This window comes from Medicago sativa, chromosome 6 (genome assembly GCF_051527215.1).
Source record: "Medicago sativa cultivar Bolivia chromosome 6, Bolivia_mono, whole genome shotgun sequence".
Classification (NCBI taxonomy): Eukaryota; Viridiplantae; Streptophyta; class Magnoliopsida; order Fabales; family Fabaceae; genus Medicago; species Medicago sativa.
In genome coordinates this window covers 55872484-55888320 of record NC_140754.1, presented here as the reverse complement: position 1 = coordinate 55888320, position 15837 = coordinate 55872484, and the positions used below count along the sequence as shown (strand labels likewise).

General features: G+C 38.3%; 1 protein-coding gene across 1 annotated transcript in view; it reads left to right on the top strand.

The window, feature by feature from the left end:
* Nucleotides 1–1617: 1617 nt before the first annotated feature.
* The window catches only part of LOC146915777 (uncharacterized), a 46001-nt gene continuing 31781 nt past the window's right edge, over nucleotides 1618–15837 (top strand). The window contains exons 1-3 of the mRNA XM_085721435.1: nucleotides 1618–1690; nucleotides 5756–6141; nucleotides 6266–6512. Of these exons, the coding sequence (XP_085577561.1) occupies nucleotides 1618–1690; nucleotides 5756–6141; nucleotides 6266–6512 (706 nt within the window). The remainder of the gene's footprint in view (nucleotides 1691–5755; nucleotides 6142–6265; nucleotides 6513–15837) is intronic.

Genomic DNA, 15837 nt, shown 5'->3' with positions numbered 1-15837 from the left:
TTTTTATTTTATTTTAGGAACAAATATATGGTGGAAGGTTTCTTGGAGGAAAAGAAAGATGACTGGAGCAAATACAGTGCGAAAATACGAAGATACGAGACAAAAATATGTCTCCACTAAGTCAGAAGCTTGGCACGGCCCGTGCCAACATGTGGGACGGCCGTGCCATCCTCCAGGATACTCTTTTGCTGCTTTTCTTCAAGCCCAAGTTACCCTGTTGCAGCTTTACTAATTTGCCCTTATAGTTGCTTAGATTTTAAGTCAATTGTAAAGCTATAAATAGAGTAGCACTCCATCATAAACATTGGCATTTTTTTATAATATTTCAGTACAATTATTTTAATAAAGATTCTTTTCTTTTCTTTACTTTCTCGCAATTTATTTTATTGTTTTCTCTCTTCTTCCCCCATGTCTATGATGAACATGAGTGAGTAGACTTCTTCTTGTCTTGGGATTGTTGGGAAAGTCTAATGACATAATCCTAACGAACCAAGCTTTAACCCTAATTTCATGTAACCGTAATTTCTAATTTAGATTCACCGTTTTAACATGAATTAACCATTATCAAACTGTAGAAGCGAAAGTGGAGGGTTTGATAATTGTTAATCCATCATCCCAAACATCAATTCATAAAGCAAAAGCAGAGCTTTGATGTTGGAACAAGTGAATCTAGACAATAATTACAAAGGCAGCGAAATAGTCTTTGCAATTATTGAGACACAAGTAGTTTCAATCCTTATAAGCATCTTCTAGTAATCAAGTTAGTGAAATAGGCTTGGTTGCTTGGGGAAAACTCTCACCGGACTTTCATCGAAAAGGTGAGGGGCTAAAGGGAAACCGGTCTTTAGAAATTAAGGTGCAAACCATGAAATTAGAAGTTAAAGTCTTGTCTAGTGAAGGGTTTGTTATTATGACGAACCAATAATCCCAAGGCTATTTTTATTATTGTTGTTTACCTTCAGCAATTAAACCTCCTTTTTATAAACTTTCTTCTCCTCTAATCATTCTTTTAAAGTTAGTTAAATTGAACAACTCCCTAGCGGAACGATACTCTTTTACTACTATTATTTCGATAGACCGTGCACTTACGGTTTGGCTCTATCAGTAGGCCACCACTCAATTCATCTAATTTAAGCCTGTGCCATTTACTTGGAACTCTCATTTATTCTGTTTGCAAAATTTCTTCTATTTTTAATGGCAATACTTGAAGCAAAAATTTTCAAAATACAAAACTTTTTTACATCTTTTGAAAAGTGTGAACAACAAACGCACCCTCTTTGAACTCGTGAGTAGTTGATGTGTACATCAACATCCGCCTCGAGAACGGTTACATTCTGGAAGAGAAACATGGCTAAGCAATATGGAGAGGACCTCTGCTTTCAGCAAGATGTTGTCACAGTCCAAAAAAAAATACAAAAATAAATGCTCGCTAAGTTGAAAACCTGAGAAGGCGGCTTAGGCAATAGAGAGCGTCCCGGTGGACTGAAAACCCGAAAGGGCGGTCCAGGCAAAAATTAAAGGCACAAAAAAGGAATATATTCCCGTTGGACTGAAAACCCGAAAGGATGGTTCAGGCAAAATTTAGGGATTTTCAAAAAATATATACAAAAAAAAAACATGACTGTTGAAGCACGCCAGAGGAAGAGCACTCTACGCCGGTTTACAAATGGCAACTTCTCCCAGACTTTTGGTTAAACAATGGGCTTTCTCCCCAAGAGGCAACAGTTGCTACCTTGTGTGATTGTATCATCTCCAAGGAAGTTTGCCGAGTGCTTGTACTGCGATGTCAGTCTGCCTCCCATCTTACCTATCTTGTCTCGTTTCATCAAGTCACCTGTCTTATACAGTCGTACAAGCTACATCCATACATTCATGCATTCGTACAATCATATATTCATACATTAATACTTTCACACATTCATACACTCATGCATACATAACATATACATTGCATCATTCACACATGATTGCATTAGTCACCAAAATCTTGTTTCGGTCGTGTCTCTCAAGTTCGGTCTTTACTTATCATTGTGTCAAGCCGCAAATTTCTACACATGAACATCTGGCATTTACCTTCTTATCATCAAAAGTGTCATCCCCAGTGTGTCTGGTCCAGAGATGTCACTCATTATAAGCCCGGTGAATTCCGGCGAACTCTCACAAAGCCCGGTGGATTCCGGCGATCATTTACAAAGCCCGGTGGATTCCGGCACAAGCTTGCAAAAGCCGAGTGGATTCTCGCAAAACACTTATGAAGCCCAGTGGATTCTGGCCAACTTTTATCAAAAGCCGAGTGGATTCTCGCAAAAGCCGAGTGCATTCTCGCAAAAGCCGAGTGGATTCTCACAAAACTCTTATGAAGCCCAGTGGATACTGGCCAAATTTTATCAAAAACCGAGTGGATTCTCGCAAAATTCGAGTGGATTCTCACAAAAGCCGATGGATTCTCGCATATGTTTACCAAGCCGAGTGGATTCTCGCAAGAGCCGAGTGGATTCTCGCAAACCTTATCAAAAGCCGAGTGGATTCTCGCAAATGTTCATCTTGTTTCAAGCTGCCAGTCCTAAACAACGGACCGCTTAAGTTTACCTTTTTGTCTTGTTTCAAGCTGCCAGTCCTAAACAACGGACCGCTTGAGTTTACCATTTTGTCTTGTTTCAAGCTACCAGTCCTAAACAACGGACTGCTTGAGTTTACCTTTTTCTCTTGTTTCAAGCTAACAGTCCTAAATAACGGACCGCTTGAGTTGATCTTTTTATCTTGTTTTTGTTGGAACAAAATGTGTTTAACAATGAACCTTAAAGAGTTTTGATGATAACAAGGTATTAAAAATTGTAAATTGGACTAGCTAATCTTTGTTCAAGTGTACAGGACCATAATTATAAAGTTACATCATCATTGGTTCTGAATGAGCAAATAAAGAGCAAAAGAAAATGAAGCTTAGATGATTGTGAAGGCAAAGCGCTCCTAAAGTCAAGCTGCTCCTGAAGAAATAGCGCTCCTGAAGTAAAGCTGCTCCTGAAGAATAATGCTTCTGAAGACAAGAGGTCCAGAAGCCACATCATCAGAAGCTGCGTCATCAGAAGCTGCAGAAGTCATATCATCAGAAGCTGCATCATCAGAAGCTGCCTCATCAGAAGCTATTTCACCAGAAGCTGAATCTCAACTGGATTTGCAAAAGATTCAAGAATTGAAGAATTATCAATGCAAAAGCTGTCTATTGGATTCGAAAACACAAACAAAGGATTAATGGAACATTGCAACGGTCATTTCAAAGGCGTTTGAAGGCATGTGCTTGCAATTTGGACGAAAACGTTGACATTGTACTATTGTACGAACTGTACAACCACCTTCTCCACTACTCTGTTTTGTGTCCACGCTACAAGACAAGAAAACAGCTCCAGAATACGGTCTCGCCTGCATATATGTTCCTTTGGATAAGGAATGGATTTCAAATTGGTTCTTCATAGGACAACAACCAAATCAGGCAAAAGATCATTGGTGAAAGATCAAGCTTCAATAACGACTCTTTGGTGCGCTGGCAATTTCACAACGTCTCTTTCACACCTCTATATAAAGGAGTGAAGACCTAGAGATTTGGTAATGCAAGAACGCTGAACAAAAGACTCACAAGATTTTCACAAGTACCAAACCTCTGCTGAAATTGTTCTGCATTCACTTAGAATTTCTGTGTCTCAAAGTCATATCTTAGAAATTCTTAAGTCCATTGAGTCTGTATCTGATTTGTATTGTGAGCACCTCTGATTGTATATCAAGTGTTCAACCTTAAACAATTTTCTGTGTAATTTTGTTTAGTTAGGAAGTCTCTTGCAGTTGTGCTTGAGCAGGAAGTCTCTTGATTGTGTTCTTGAGCAAAGGAAGTCTCTTGCTTGTGTGCTTGAGCATTGGAAGTCTCTTGCTTGTGTGCTTGAGCATTTGTAATCAGATATTACTCATAGTGAAATCTCCTTGGAAGTGCAAGGGGGACTGGACTACTTCCGGTTTGTGGAAGGAACCAGTATAATTGCTTTGTGTCGTTCTTCTTCTCTCTCTCTGTTTTATTCCGCTGCATTTAGATTCTGATTATCACTTCAGAAGCTGTCTCACCTAGCTTCTGATCAGTGTGTTCAGTTTTTAGGAGAAACGAAGAATTTTTCAAAACACAATTCAACCCCCCTTCTTGTGTTTTTCTCACCTTCAATTGGTATCTAGAGCCTTGGTCTGTTGTGTAACACTTAACCGTGCAACAGTCAAAGATCTGAGAAAAACATGTCTACTCCTCCTCCTGGTCCTAGTGATACTAGCTATAAACATGTCTCACATTATTATAGTGATAGTAAGAAAACCAGTGTTGGAAAAGTTCCAAAGTTCAATGGAGATGCTGAAGAGTTCTCTTGGTGGAAGACCAACTTTTACAGCTACATCATGAGCCTGGATGAAGAATTATGGGATATTCTGGAAGATGGTGTTGGTGATTTAGTCCTTGATGAAGAAGGAGCTGCTGTGGATAGAAAGAAACATACTCCAGAACTGAGGAAACTTTACAAGAAGCATCATATTATCAGAGGAGCCCTTGTCACTGCCATACCCAAAGCAGAGTATATGAAGATGAGTGATAAATCCACTGCTAAAGCTATGTTTGCTTCTCTCTGTTCAAATTATGAAGGGAGCAAGAAGGTCAAAGAAGCAAAGGCTCTCCTGCTTGTACATCAGTATGAGTTATTCAAGATGAAGGATGATGAAACTATTGAGGAGATGTACTCAAGGTTTCAAACCTTAGTTTCTGGGCTACAGATTCTAAAGAAGAGCTATGTTGCTTCTGATCATGTAAGCAAGATACTCAGAAGCTTACCTGCCAGATGGAGACCAAAAGTGACTGCCATTGAGGAAGCTAAAGATTTAAACACTTTAAGTGTCGAAGATCTTGTTAGTTCTCTCAAAGTTCATAAGTTAAGTCTTAATGAACATGAGTCTACTAAGAAGAGTAAATCAATAGCTCTTCCATCCAAAGGCAAGTCATCAAAAGCTCTCAAAGTGGTTGAATCTAAAGAGGAAGAACAGTCAAGTTCAGATTCTGAACCAGATGCTGCTGAAATGGCCATGCTCTCAAACAGACTTCAATATCTGGCCAAGAAGAACAGAAAGTTTCTCTCCAGAAGGGGTAACTCCAGAAGCTCAAAGAAAGAAGATCAGAAGGGATGCTTCAACTGTAAGAAGCCTGGACACTTCATTGCTGAATGCCCTGATCTTCAAAGAGAAAAGTCAAAGGACAAGTCAAAGAGGTCTACATTCAAACCAAGCAAACTCAAGAAGCAGATTAAGCAGAGTTTAATGGCAACCTGGGATGATTTGGGTAGTGAATCTGGATCTGATAAAGAGGAAGCTGATGAAGATGCAAAGGTAGCTGTTGGGTTGGTAGCAACAACAACTTCAGAAGCTGGATCAGATTCGGACTCAGAAGATGAAAACGAGGTATATTCCAAAATTCCCAGAGATGAACTTGTTGAGTCACTTAAAGAACTTCTTACACATTTTGAAGTAAGAACCAATGAGTTGAAGGATTTAAAAGAAAAATATGCTGATTTGGTACAACAGCAAAAATCAACTCTATTGGATCTGAAAGCTTCTGAACAAGGACTTAGGGGCTTTGACTTCATGTGTAAAACATATGAAGATCAGCTCAGGTTCTTATGTCAGAGGCTACAAGAAAAGTGTAATGAAAAACATTTAAGTAACCATGAAATTGCTCTTGAAGATTTTATTATATCTGGCATTTACAAGAACAACGGCAGAGGAATTGGTTTTCCAGAAGTGAAACTTGAGAAAACCAATCTAAAATCTTGTTGTGAATGCATCAAGGAAGGTCTGAAAACATTCTTTGTACCAGAAGGGGCTGAGTTGGAAACTGTTGTTCAATCAAAACATGAAGCTTCTAGTTCTAAGGCTAAAATTACTTCAAAGCCAAAGAACTCTAAGTCAAAGGCTATGATCAACTCTGATTCCAAGACTTCAAAGGTCAGGATCCTGAAAAGATCAGAACCTATTCCTCAGAGTCTGGTGAAACCAAAATCTGGGGTTTTGAAGTCTAAGTTTCAGAAGAAGACAGTTGCTGCTTCTGAAGTACCAAAACCTAAGGTGATGGTTAATCAGAAGCAACCCAACTCACAGCACAAGGTACAAGAAGTGAAGAGTAAAGCCTTAAGTACTAACCTTCCAGGACCCATAGAACAATGGGTACCTAAAACTAAAAATGTCAATGATGCAGGTATGTCTAAGAGCAGTGCCAAAGCAAAGATCATGGTACCTAGACAGCGGTTGCTCAAGACACATGACAGGAGACAAGTCCATGTTCCTCAGCCTAACAATGAAAGAGGGAGGAAATGTGAAATTTGGAGGCAACCAGTCAGGCAAGATCATAGGTACTGGAACTATTGGTAATTCCTCTACCTCAATTAATAATGTATGGTTGGTAGATGGTCTTGAACATAACCTTTTGAGCATTAGTCAATTTTGTGATAATGGTTATGATGTGCTTTTTGAAAAACCCAACTGTACAGTAATCAACAAGGGAGACAAATCCATTGTGTTCAAGGGAAAGAGAGTTGACAATGTCTATAAAATCAATTTTTCTGAACTGGCTGATCAGAAGGTGGTTTGCCTACTATCAGTGAATGATAAGAAATGGATGTGGCACAGAAGGTTGGGACATGCTAACTGGAGGTTAATCTCTAAGCTTAGTAAGTTACAACTTGTGAAAGGGCTACCAAACATTGACTATCATTCAGATGCACTCTGTGGTGCATGTCAGAGAGGGAAAATTGTGAAATCATCTTTTAAAACCAAAGACATTGTTTCAACCTCAAGACCTTTAGAATTACTCCATATTGATTTATTTGGACCAGTGAGTATTGCATCCCTATATGGAAGTAGATATGGATTAGTCATTGTTGATGATTACAGCAGATGGACTTGGGTGAAATTCATAAAGAGTAAAGATGTTGCGTGTGATGTATTCAGTAGCTTCTGCACTCAAATTCAATCTGAAAAAGAATCAAAAATTTTGAAAGTCAGAAGTGATCATGGTGGAGAATTTGTAAATGAGCCATTTGAAGCTTTTTGTGAAAAACATGGAATTTTCCATGAGTTCTCTTCTCCTAGAACACCATAACAAAATGGGGTTGTAGAGAGAAAGAATAGAACTTTACAAGAAATGGCCAGAACCATGATTCATGAAAACAATTTACCAAAACATTTTTGGGCAGAAGCAGTGAATACAGCATGCTATGTTCAAAACAGGATCTATATTAGACCTATTTTGGAGAAAACAGCATATGAACTCTTTAAAGGAAGAAAATCCAATATCTCTTACTTTCATCAATTTGGATGTACATGTTACATTCTGAACAACAAGCTCTACCTAAAGAAATTTGATGCCAAGGCCCAAAGAGGAATCTTTTTAGGTTACTCTGAAAGGTCAAAGGCATACAGAGTGTATAATTCAGAAACACTCTGTGTTGAAGAATCTATGCACGTTAAATTTGATGACAAGGAGCTTGAAGATAAAACTTCAAAGCAAGGTGAAAGTTCTGCAGAGATACAGGTTCCTGAAGCTACTCCAGAACCTGATCAGATAGCTGAATCTGAAGATAGTCCAGAAGCTGAACCCACATCAGAAGCACAAGATGAAGCTGCTTCTGACGAAGCACAAGATGGCTCACATCAAGCAGATCCTCCCAGAAACACATTCAAACACAAGTCTTCACATCCTGAGGAGCTAATCATTGGAAACAAAGATAGTCCAAGAAGAACAAGATCACATTTCAGACAAGAAGAGTCAATGATTGGACTAATCTCAATGATTGAACCTACAACAGTTGATGAAGCACTTTCAGATGATGGATGGATCCTAGCTATGCAAGAAGAGTTGAATCAATTTCAACGAAATGATGTGTGGGATCTGGTACCCAAACCTCAGCACAAGAACATTATTGGAACAAAATGGGTATTCAGAAACAAGCTGAATGAGCAAGGTGAAGTAACAAGAAACAAAGCCAGGCTTGTTGCACAAGGGTATAGTCAACAAGAAGGCATTGATTACACTGAAACGTTTGCTCCAGTTGCAAGATTGGAAGCAATCAGGTTACTTCTTTCCTATGCAGTTAATCATGGCATAATATTATATCAAATGGATGTCAAGAGTGCATTTCTAAATGGTGTCATAGAAGAAGAAGTGTATGTCAAGCAACCTCCTGGATTTGAGGATATTAAATATCCTGACCATGTTTTTAAACTGAAGAAATCACTATATGGCTTGAAACAAGCTCCCAGAGCTTGGTATGATAGACTAAGTAATTTCTTAATCAAAAATGATTTTAAAAGAGGACAGGTTGATACTACACTCTTCAGAAGGACCCTTGAGAAAGATATTCTTGTTGTGCAAATATATGTTGATGATATAATATTTGGTTCTACTAATGCATCTCTTTGCAAGGAATTTTCTGAGTTAATGCAGGATGAATTTGAAATGAGCATGATGGGAGAGCTGAAGTTCTTCCTGGGCATTCAAATCAATCAATGCAAAGATGGAGTCTATGTTCATCAATCAAAGTACACAAAGGAGCTTCTGAAGAAGTTCAAACTTGAAGACTGTAAAGTGATGAACACTCCAATGCACCCTACGTGCACCTTAAGCAAAGAAGATGAAGGAGCTAAAGTAGATCAGAAGCTGTATAGAGGTATGATTGGTTCTTTGTTATACCTCACTGCATCTAGGCCAGATATTTTATTCAGTGTATGCTTGTGTGCAAGATTCCAATCAGATCCTAGAGAATCTCATATGACTGCTGTCAAGAGAATCTTCAGGTATTTGAAAGGAACAACTAATCTTGGACTCCTTTATAGGAAATCCTTAGATTATAAGCTAATTGGATTCTGTGATGCTGATTATGCTGGTGATAGGATTGAAAGAAAGTCAACCAGTGGCAATTGTCAATTTCTGGGTGATAATCTTATATCCTGGGCTAGCAAAAGACAAACAACTATTGCTATGTCTACAGCAGAAGCAGAATACATTTCAGCTGCAAGTTGTTGTACACAACTACTCTGGATGAAACATCAGTTGGAAGATTATCAGATAACTGCTAACAGTATTCCCATTTATTGTGATAATACTGCTGCTATTTGTTTGTCTAAAAATCCAATTTTGCATTCAAGAGCGAAGCACATTGAAATCAAACACCATTTTATCAGAGATTATGTTCAAAAAGGAATTTTAGATATACAATTCATTGATACTGAAAATCAATGGGCTGATATATTTACTAAGCCTTTAACTGTTGAAAGATTTGATTTTATAAAGAAAAATTTGAACATGCACTTTGTATCTGATTAAATGCTTGCTCGCTCCTGAATAGGATTTTAGGTTCTGAAGTTAGTTCAGAAGCGGTAGTCCATCAGAAGCTCTTTATTGAGGTTCTGAGGAAAACTCGCTTCTGATGATGACGTCAGCATCTGAAGTCCAGAAGCTGGATTTGTTGCTTCTGAATAGTTGAATTAGTGGAAACGTTGGAAGTTACCTTTTAAAAAAGTAACTTCTAGCCCACTAACTTGGTAGTTACTCTGTGAACTTCTTACGTGGCCTGTATGTGTTGGTGTATAACTAAAAGGGCAATGATGATTTAATAGCTTTGAAAGTACTTTTCACGCGCCCCCAATTTTGTCATTAATGTTATGTTTGTTTGTCTCTTTTGAATTGCAATCGTTTTACTTTTAACACTTTGACAATTCACACACTACTCACTCACAACAAACACATTTGCTCTAAAACCTCTTGCGAAGTAAGCGCATTCTCTCAAACTTAGAACCCTAAAATCTTCATCTTCTTCAAATCTTCGTCAATCATCAAATGGCATCATCAAGCTCAAAAGTTTCAGAATCTACTTCACGGATGGTCCCTGAATTTGACTACAAAGGAAGAAGCATGAAATTGGAAGAATGGGAACTACAGGTTCAAATAGAAAATCCGGTGGATTTTGAATCACTCGCCTTCCATGAGTGTTGGATCAGAAGCTACTATGAAGAGCAGGAACTTATGCATTACTTCAAGATGTTGAATGGACCAACATACGAAGCATTGGTAAGACACTTCTGGGTAAGGGCTAAGGTTTATGACAAAGCTGCGTCTATAACTGAAGAAAGTCAAATGGTGTTGATTTATCCCGAACTGGAAGGGAAGACCAGAGAAGAAATGGGACTTGAGCCATTTACAGGTATTGAAATCAGGTCAAGTATTTGTGGTATTCCAGTGAGAATTGCGGAATGGCAGATAGAAGCTGTACTCTGTAGAGAGGCCTCTGGAAAATACTCTGGAATTGATCTCTCAAATACAGCTGAAGAACGCCTCTGGAAGGAAAAAGTAAACTTGGCCCTGTACAACTCAACGCAAGCAGGAAAGTATGCTGATCTAAGCATGGATAAGAAGCTGCTTCTGAAGATTCAGAATGAGGACTTACTTCCATGTGGTGGTAGTGAGAAACCCAATTTGGCACAAAAAGTCTTTCTTCAACACTTCATTAAGAAGGAGAAAGTGAACGTGCCAAAATATATGTTCAAATACTTGATAGAGTGTCTGAAACAGAGTCAGCTGCAGAATAGAACCTGGGTACCTTATGGAAGACTCTTGTTAGAAATATTCTATCAAGGAGGAATCTTGGACAAGCTAAGCAGTGCTGAAGCCTTCACAGATGAGCTGCTTGATACTAAAACTGGAAATTTCATTAATGCACAAACCCTCAAGAATATGAAGTTGATCCCTGCTGTTACCAAGCTTCATACAGATTTGAGTGAATCACTTGTTAAGTCTGATCTTATGAAGGACTTTCCACCCATCTGCAAGAAGGATCCCATTGAAGTGCAGATGTACTATATCAAGGAACATTTTGAGGCAACCAATGAGAGAATCAGATTGGAAGATATTCCAGAGGAAATGTATGGTGGTGCTCTGCCACGAGCCAGAGGCAGAAAGTCAAAAAGGAAGATGACTGCAGAGCAATATCTAGAGGTTGAACAATCTGCTAAAAAGGCAAAAGTTGCTACTGACAAGCTCAAAATTGGTAGTTCATCAGTACCTTCTATTGAAGAAGCCATTGAAGACATGGATTCCAGGATGATCATGGATGTTGGCATTACTCTTGATCAACCTGCAATACCAAAGAAGAAAAGGAAGCAAGCAGTAAGGAGGACCAAGAACTTCCCTCATGTTTCTAAGAAGACTGAAGCTGCTACTATTGTGTCAGAAGCTATTGGAAAAGCTATGGAGATGGCTGCTGAGCTACAAGAGTCTGTAGTTTCAGAAGCCAAGCAACTGTTGCTGATGACCAGTGAGTCTGTTAAAGAGGATTCTGATCCTGAACCAGAGAAGGTAATTAATATATCATCAGATTCCGCATCCACACCATTATCAGATTCTGATGATTCTGATGATGATATACCCTTAGCCCAACTCTTTCAAAAACCAGTAAAAAGCATGTCAACTTCAACCAAAACCAACAAAAAGCCCTCTCAGTCAACTACTTATGAGCCAGTTGGTCACATAATTAATGAGAAGTTGGCTGAAATGGCTGTGCAGAGAGAAAAAGTCATTGAGACTATCTTTCGCCTTAACCCTCAACCCCTTAACATTCAACCTCTCAACATGATTCCTCCAGAAAATGTTGAATCTACTTCAGAAAAGGCCTCTGAAGCAACTCTAGAAGCAGCTGCTTCTGAAAATGTTGTTTCAGAAAACCCCCATCAACAAAAACCTGAACCACATAAACCCACAACACCCCCACAATCACCAACAGCTACCATTGACCCCCAACTCAACACTCAAACATCAACTTCACCACAACAACCACCAACTGAAATTGAACACCCCCCAGAACCAACTCCCATGGATGTTAACAACTCTCTAGTCAATGTTCAAGCCTCAACCTCTACCACACACATTGCTTCTGACCAGCCTTCATCTTCAAACACACAAACACACTTTACCATTCCAGTTCCTAACCCTGTTCAAGATTTGGAAATCAGCGATTCTGATCTTGAAATCCTTGAACAACCACCCTCAAACATCCTGGAATCTGGGTATATTAATTCTGAGCTTCTCACAATCCTGAGTCAGATACATCATCTTGTGGATCAACGAAGGACAATTGATCTCACAAGTGCATATGAAGACTCCTGGGCATCTCTTCAGAACCGGGCAACTGAGCTAATTGAAAGCATAAGGGCTAAGTGCATCAGAAGCAAGGAAGCTTCTGTCAGGAAGTTAATGGAGCATCTGAATCAGAGTCTCAGAGTAAGAAGTTCTACACTGCTCCTGGCAAACCAGCCTTTCTTCTTAGAAACGGATTACTTGACCAGAGAAGCAAGGTTGTGTAAGCTTCTGAAGAAACAGATGGCACAGCAGCAGCAAGAAGCTAGAGAAAGGGAACAAGCTCTTCTCCAGAGGCAACAACAGCTTGAAGAACTGTTGCAGAAGAAGATTGAAGAAATGGAGAAGATGAAGAAACAACAACAAACCAACCCTTAGTTGCACACATTTGTGTTATTTTTTTTGTTGTTTGTTTTAAATTCTTAGTCCTTGTTTTTGAAACCATCTTGTTTTATTTCTCTATGCTTCTGAATGCTTACTGCTTCTGATAATTGGATATTCATGCTCATATATTTTGATCTGATTTGATTAATTAATTTCTTGTATACTCTCTCTTGTGTGAGTTTTTCTCAAATCTTTTTGTCTTTTATGCTTATTTATTTCATTTTTTTTGATAATGACAAAAGGGGGAGTATATGTGACAAGTATTTAAAGGCTCTGAGCCCCATTAATGGCATTTGAAATTTTTGAAAAACTTCTATCATTTTTTTTTTACCTTATTGGTATAAGCTATGAACGAACGAAGAAGTATCAAAATTCAAGTAAAATTAATTGAACCATTCTTCTTATCTATAAGTTAATTCTTTCAATGATTCAATTTTTTTTAAAAGCTCTGATAATTTTATTGTGCGAAAAATGAATTTAATTAACCTGGATAGAACTTAGGGGGAGCTTACAAACCTCACCTTAAAGACTATCAGACTCAGGGGGAGTTTGAGCTTACAAACCTCAGACTCTGAGCTTACAAACCTCAGAACTCCAAAGTCAACTTGTTAATTAGATTAACAACAATTGATCAATTTTAAATACTTTTGTTTGTCATCATCAAAAAGGGGGAGATTGTTGGAACAAAATGTGTTTAACAATGAACCTTAAAGAGTTTTGATGATAACAAGGTATTAAAAATTGTAAATTGGACTAGCTAATCTTTGTTCAAGTGTACAGGACCATAATTATAAAGTTACATCATCATTGGTTCTGAATGAGCAAATAAAGAGCAAAAGAAAATGAAGCTTAGATGATTCTGAAGGCAAAGCGCTCCTGAAGTCAAGCTGCTCCTGAAGAAATAGCGCTCCTGAAGTAAAGCTGCTCCTGAAGAATAGTGCTTCTGAAGACAAGAGGTCCAGAAGCCACATCATCAGAAGCTGCGTCATCAGAAGCTGCAGAAGTCATATCATCAGAAGCTGCATCATCAGAAGCTGCCTCATCAGAAGCTATTTCACCAGAAGCTGAATCTCAACTGGATTTGCAAAAGATTCAAGAATTGAGGAATTATCAATGCAAAAGCTGTCTATTGGATTCGAAAACACAAACAAAGGATTAGTGGAACATTGCAACGGTCATTTCAAAGGCGTTTAAAGGCATGTGCCTGCAATTTGGACGAAAGCGTTGACATTGTACTATTGTACGAACTGTACAACCACCTTCTCCACTACTCTGTTTTGTGTCCACGCTACAAGACAAGAAAACAGCTCCAGAATACGGTCTCGCCTGCATATATGTTCCTTTGGATAAGGAATGGATTTCAAATTGGTTCTTCATAGGACAACAACCAAATCAGGCAAAAGATCATTGGTGAAAGATCAAGCTTCAATAACGACTCTTTGGTGCGCTGGCAATTTCACAACGTCTCTTTCACACCTCTATATAAAGGAGTGAAGACCTAGAGATTTGGTAATGCAAGAACGCTGAACAAAAGACTCACAAGATTTTCACAAGTACCAAACCTCTGCTGAAATTGTTCTGCATTCACTTAGAATTTCTGTGTCTCAAAGTCATATCTTAGAAATTCTTAAGTCCATTGAGTCTGTATCTGATTTGTATTGTGAGCACCTCTGATTGTATATCAAGTGTTCAACCTTAAACAATTTTCTGTGTAATTTTGTTTAGTTAGGAAGTCTCTTGCAGTTGTGCTTGAGCAGGAAGTCTCTTGATTGTGTTCTTGAGCAAAGGAAGTCTCTTGCTTGTGTGCTTGAGCATTGGAAGTCTCTTGCTTGTGTGCTTGAGCATTTGTAATCAGATATTACTCATAGTGAAATCTCCTTGGAAGTGCAAGGGGGACTGGACTACTTCCGGTTTGTGGAAGGAACCAGTATAATTGCTTTGTGTCGTTCTTCTTCTCTCTCTCTGTTTTATTCCGCTGCATTTAGATTCTGATTATCACTTCAGAAGCTGTCTCACCTAGCTTCTGATCAGTGTGTTCAGTTTTTAGGAGAAACGAAGAATTTTTCAAAACACAATTCAACCCCCCTTCTTGTGTTTTTCTCACCTTCAGTTTTAAGCCGTCAGTCCTAAACAACGGACCGCTTAAGTTTACCTTTCGTCATGTTTCAAACGGTCAATTTCAACCAATGAACAGTTCGAAATCACATTTTATTTTCTCGAAGTTGTCATCCTCAGTTTATTTGTTCAAGAGGTGTCACTAATCAAATCAATGTCAATGGTGTCATCCCCAGTTTATATGTTTAAGAGATGCCACTAATCAAATCAATGTCAATGGTGTCATCCTCGGTTTATCTGTCCAAGAGATGTCACTAATCAAATCAATGTCAATAGTGTCATCCCCAGTATATCTGTTCAAAAGGTGTCACCAATCAAGTTTAACTTCAAATGTCAGTTTCTACAAACCATCAGTTTACAAATACAGATTTTGTTCAAGATTTTGTTTCCTTTCATTTGTCTTCATATCAATTATCAACACGATAGTGGACAATCATTTTCCCCAGTGAAACTACATTCCCCCTAGCGGAGTCGGATCCCTTTTTCTTCAACGAATTTGGGCATTTCGTTGTTGTTTCTCGTCTCAGTCAATTCATATTGGTCGTCCTACATTCATACTTGCATCACTAGCATTCATAGTATCTTTGGTCCAAAATTGGTGTACTTTGTATTTAAGTCTCTTGGATCCCATCGAATCAAAGATTCCATCTTCACATCTCCAGACGAAGAAACTTAAATAGGGGCATCTGTCATACCCCAATTTTTGACCTAAGAATCCTACATTCATACACCGACACATGCCTTTGGATCCTGATCGGTCCCTGACTTTTCAGTGAAAAAATCGGCAGAGAGGTATTTTAAAATACCTCATTTTTTGTTTCGAGTCAGACCCTCTTCTCTTTTTAATTTTATTGTTAATTTTTAATTTCAATTTCCATCTTTTATTTTTTCAAACCATTTAATTTCAATCTTTAATTATGTTTAATTCTTATTTATTTAATTATCCTTTTTTTTAAGATAAGTCCAGGTCTGCATAACTTTTTTTTGTTACTTTATTTTATTTTCATTTTCATTTTCATTTTATTTGTTATTATTGTTTGATAAAAAATCCAAAAAGTCAGTCCAAGTCCAGAAGCACACAGACTGTCACGTGTTCATCCAAGTTCATTTGCGCCCCAAACTCAGGAACAGAAACACATCCT